The sequence below is a fragment of the Triticum aestivum genome, chromosome 5B (genome assembly GCF_018294505.1).
Source record: "Triticum aestivum cultivar Chinese Spring chromosome 5B, IWGSC CS RefSeq v2.1, whole genome shotgun sequence".
NCBI lineage: Eukaryota > Viridiplantae > Streptophyta > Magnoliopsida > Poales > Poaceae > Triticum > Triticum aestivum.
In genome coordinates, this window is record NC_057807.1 from 709,877,288 (window position 1) to 709,882,833 (window position 5,546).

Below are 5,546 nucleotides of genomic sequence, written 5' to 3' on the forward strand. Positions count from 1 at the left end.
AGAAGAAGAGGGGGAGGCTAACCGGCGATGAGGTAAGCGAGTTAGAGAAATCAGAAGGAGTGTGTCCACACGATTGGACTAGGAAGAAGGGGGTGTTGTCCGGTGAGTAAGAAAGAATAGCTTGGTTTACCTGAGTTGACATAGACTAATTTTGATCGATCAGGGAGTACGTAGCTATCATCAAAACGCGTTGTGGTGATGGTGGAATCCAAAATGATGTGCACTAGGATATAAAGCGGGAGCACATTTGTTGTCACACATCCATCATCAGATGTGCACTCTCATCAATCATGCGTCTATCCATTCCATGTGTGTACGTGACCAATGCTCCCGCGTACGCAGGTCACTCACGTCATACACTGTCTCCTGCAACCCGGGTACATGGCTTTTGTCTGTCGCCTGCACAAATCGAATCGAATCGTCGAAAAAGAAAACATCAAGATCGATGTGCGATCGACCATATGCCATATCTGCTCCCTTTTCCTGAGCTCTATAGAGTTCACCGGCAACGTCTGTGCAAAAAATGCTTCACCATCAATCTCTGTGCAACCCAATCAGACTCATTTTACTCCGTCCTTTTTACGTTCTTATTTATCGTGCACACAAAATCCCAAAAAAAACATGTCTAAAATATTTTACTTCTGGTGCGTTACTGAACTGCAAAGTTTCAAATATTTTTTAGTGAAATGCTGAACTGCCTAGATAGTCGATAGAAGGTGCACCTTTTAGTTTTCTTTGAAAAGGAGAAATGCCCCCGGCCTAGATAGAAACCTGCACAGGGTTTCAGAAAATCCGCTCCTCACGAGAATATTATGAAGAATTGTTACCGGACTCATTGGTTTTTACAATGGGGTAACTCCTTTTATACACGTAAACCATATACTCAAATTTGTGTTTCCTATATAACTCAACTGACACTAGTTACTAGTTTTTTCTTTTTTCTTTTTTGCGGATGACACTAGTTACTAGCTAATGCAGTATGTTGAGAGTAATAAGGAAGTATAACAACATATGCTTAAGTGGTATCTGCGGTGTCGCAGTAAATGTATACTCGATCGAGGCAGTAGAGAACATTTTTCCTATATTTCTCCATCTTTTGGGAACCGGCTTGATTGCTTGCATGTGCATAAGTGGATCTCGAATAGTAAAAGAAAATCTCTCACAAGTATATATGTCATTTTCAATTTCTTTGTTTATCGATCCATGGCGCCCAATAGATGTCAAAACCTCCATTTAGGGTTGCAAGAGGTGGCCGTAGTTGTCCCAGATGTTATCAACAATGATCTTGTACGCCCTTTGCGTGGGATGGAAGCTGTCGAAGAAGACATGCTTGGATACGTCTTGGCACACCGCCATGAACCTCGAGTCGCAGAGATTCGTCACCTCAATGAGCCCAGTCCCACAACACCCGCGGGTCGTCTCCGTGAACCCCCACCGCTCCCCGCCCTCGGCGAGCTCTTGGATGATGTCATAGATCCCCAAGTAGACAACACGGGTGTTGAACCCAGGCTCCGCGTTCAACCCGTTGATGAGCACCTGCACCCTCGAGTTGTAGAGTTGTGCCGCGTAGTTTCGTTTGGGCTCGCAACGACGGTGCAACCCGCCGCCAACCGTTCGCTGCGAAGGCACACACCCGATAGGTGGAAGGCCCACGAAACCGATAAGCTTTGCTCCGCGAGCAATAATGCTTCGGAGGAACTTGTCCACGCCGGCGAGGAGGAGGTCCACGTAGGACGGGATGTCGTACTCCAGGATTCGGAACGGGGTGGTGAAGTAGGTGTTGGCCACGTCATCCGAGCCAGCGCACACAAAAAAGAAGGCGCCGTCGATGATCCTCTCGGCCTCTTCCTCACCGGCGATGGCCACCAACTTGCCGCGATACTCATCGAAGTACTCCAGTTGTTGTTCCAGCGTGATGACGCTCTGCATTAAGTGTAGAAGTTAGCAAGATCAATACAGCGTAGAAGTTAGCAAGATCAATATAGCTTCATTTTATTTGCCTAGCTAGCAGTGTGTCGTGACTCAACCTTTGCATTGATTGATGCACACATTGTATAATAAAATTAGTAGAGTTTGGGTGTGAAGAAGTTAAGAGAATACATACCACGATCTTTGGAGTGAGGGGATCATATCCTGTGGCGCCTGAGGCAAAGCTAACGCCGGTGACGAGGTCCTCCGGAGTGTGGTCAACATTGAGCCACGGAGCAACCAACCTCTTCACGTGAAGTTTCTGGGCTGAAATTCGGCCCACAAATTTAAGAGATTAACTTAGCCATGATAGTTTATTAAACAAGTTCTAAGGCGCAAAGTCGGCCACATACTAATTAAAGAGATTAACTTATTCATGGAAATTTACTAAACATGTTGTAAAATGCAAACTGAGCCTGCAGGACTGGAGCTAACTATTGAATTAAGACTACACTTACGCCAGTGCTAAATCTTGCTTACTATACATCGCTTAGTACTAGCGAAACTCGTGCTCGACTACAGTGATCATTAAAAGTGGGACGGCTCAATAATTGGTACCAAGCGGTTTTGGGAGGCTTCCAAGGACCGGTTTGCAGAACCTTCCACCCGGTTTTTGGAACATTCTGTATGGTTTTTCCCCTTTTTTTCTTCTCAAACTTTTTGTATTGGTTTTCATTTTGATTTTATGTTTTGGGTTTTCATTATATATCATATTTATTTTATTTTATTTTAGTTTTTACTTTGGACATACATATTACTTTTAACACAAATTGAAATTTTTGGTATACAAATTATTCATTTTTAGATACACGTTGAATATTTTTTATACATGTTCAACTTTTTATCCTAATATGTGTTGGATATTTGTAAAATGCACATTACATTTTATAATATGGAGTGAACATGTGAAACGCACATTGAATTTTTTTAAGTGTCATGAACATTTTTTTAAAACGTGCTAACATTCCATAACTGCTAGAATTATTTTTTAATGTTATGAACATTTGTTAAAATTGCTATACTTTTATAAAAATACATGAAACTTTTTTAAAATGCCACAAAATATATTTTTCAAAAGTGTGAATATCTTCCCTCAAAAAAAGTGTGAATATATTTAATGTCATGAACAACTTTTTGACTGGTATAAATGCATGGTGAATGTTTTGAAAATTTAAAGTAAAATTATTTTGTAAAAATATAAATTTATAGCATTTCAAATATTAGAGAGGGAAACAAAAAGAAAAAAAATGAAAACGAACTAAAGAAAAAGCGAACGGACAAATGAATAAATAAAACGAATGAAAGAAGAAACGCGCTATTCGGCCAGCCACTGGCGTGTTGCTTGAGCCTCGCCTGCAGCGCCGGAAGTCGCTGGCCGGCCCATTTAGGTCAGCTGTGGGAACCTTCTATTCTTATTTGCACTGTCCGAGGAAGCTTCTGGGTTGGTTGTTTTCCTTCTCTTACGTGTGGCTTGTTTTATATTTTTTTCCTTTTGTTTTTACCATTTTTTCTTCTTTTTGTCTTTTGATGTTTTAAAATTTTCTAAGTAATTACTTTTTACAATCCACCATGTTTTAGTATACATACATTTCTATATATGTCATGAATATTTTATAGAACTGCATGAACAAATTTTTATATTTAGTGAATATTTTTTTGAACATATGAACATTTTAACACATTGGCATGTTATAAGATATGCACTAAACTTTTTTTAAATACATGCTAAAAATTTGTAATGTTTGCTGAACATTTGTTATCTACATATTCAACATTTCTTATTACATGTTTGTACGTTGTTTTATATGTCATTTTTTTAGTGTCTAAAAAAATAAATGTCATGAACATGTTTGGAAATGTGTGAACAACTTTTGAAATATCCTGTACATTTTATTAGCCACATGAACGTTTTTAAATCACACAATGAACCTTCTTCAATCAACCAATGAACATTTTAAACACACTTTTAGAAGTTATTGGAACACTATTTTAAAAAATTTCAAATCAATTTTAGTAGAATATTAATATTGAAGGAAAATAAGAAGAAAATAAAAGGAAAATGTACCTAATTTACCTGGTTTTTTGTTTGAGGGGGGCCTAATTTACGTGGTGTGTGGCAATGGGCAAGCTCTTTGTCCGGAACGAGTGGCGCTGGCGATGCGTTCTTCCGCCTCGCTACAAACGAGGCATAGGGTGCGTTTGGTTCTAAGGCAACGACAGTTTTAGCCTTGCCTAGCAAGAATATGCGTTTGGTAGAGTCATAATTTATTTGCTTTTGGAGGCAAGTTAGCTCGTAACTGCAGCTAAATCCTTGCCTGGCTGGGAGAGCCGAATTGGCTCTCTCACGACGGCGAACTAGCAAATCGTACTATGTAACTGTAACCCGGGGCAATATAACCAAACAACATTGCTTAACTCCTTGGGCTATGCCACAAAAGGGCAAGCTTAACTTATCCTGGATAGGCGAGGCTAACAAATGATCCAAACGGACTCATGGAAGCACACCTACACTAGTAAATCCTCTTCCACAGTAAGCAATCCGCCGTACAGCGTCATGGGTCAGCCCATATTATGTTTCTTTTTGTTTCGCTGTGTTCTTTGACTGGTTTTCTTCCAGTTTTCCAATTGTTTCTTATTTGAATTTCTTTTGCGTGTTTTACACTATTTTTATTCCGCTGTTTTTTTCTACTGTTTATTTTTTGTACGATTTTATTTTTTGGGTTCTATTTGGATAATCATGTTTGTTTTTTAATTCATTATTTTTATGAAAAACAATTCATGAAATTTTTTCAAGTTCGTGAATATCCTTTTGAGACATTGAATATTTTTAAAATTCATTAATGGCCTAAAACTAGAAAAATAAAAAATTATGGATGTTTTTCGAAATTATGAACGTTTTAAAAAAAATGAACTTTTTTTTAAATTGAACTTTTCTGATAATTTTCAAATTTATATAAAAAAATGTAGCCGGTTTTTCCCGGATCTAAGTGATGCTATTTTTTCTAGTGGCTTTTTCCTTAGACGAACATGATTGGTTTTAATCCGGCTAGGTGATGGCGGTTTTCTATGTGAGTGAGCAGGTATGCTGGCGTTAGCTGGGTCGGCAAATATGTGGCAAGGTTGTGTGTTTTAGTGACAATTTGTTGCTAACCACATGGAATAAGAGAAAACTATGCGTAAGAAACTAAGATAACCAGAGTTCATTAATTTTTTGGCCGGATATTTCCCGGGATTCCCCTAAATAGAAAGATATCTCCTAAGGTTGAATAAAATGATCTTCTAAATGTCAAATTTCTTAAAACATTTACACTTGTACATATATATGTGCACTTTGTGTGGATCTATTTGTTCATGAAAATGACAAGTTTTTGTGCTAAAATACAATTTTTACGCTACTTTTCTTTTATATCCTGGATTTCATAAAAATCATTACAAAATTTGTTGAATTTCCACAATCTGTTTTTTGGGTTTTTTTCCATGGAGTAGTACACACACAACAAAGATCTGAACACGTACATGTTGTAAAACTTGTTTTTTACGAGAATGTTGTAAAATGTGTTTGTCATTCAGTTGTTTAT

At 38.1% G+C, this 5,546-nt stretch overlaps 1 protein-coding gene across 1 annotated transcript in view; it reads right to left on the reverse strand.

Annotated features, from left to right (window-relative positions):
* Positions 1 to 996: 996 nt before the first annotated feature.
* Positions 997 to 5,546, reverse strand: part of LOC123114464 (GDSL esterase/lipase EXL3) — a 5,733-nt gene continuing 1,183 nt past the window's right edge. Inside the window, exons 2-3 of the mRNA XM_044535952.1 lie at positions 2,105 to 2,235; positions 997 to 1,923 (exon numbers count right to left, since the gene is read on the reverse strand). Coding sequence (XP_044391887.1) covers positions 1,234 to 1,923; positions 2,105 to 2,235 — 821 coding nt within the window. The 3' untranslated portion in view covers positions 997 to 1,233. The remainder of the gene's footprint in view (positions 1,924 to 2,104; positions 2,236 to 5,546) is intronic.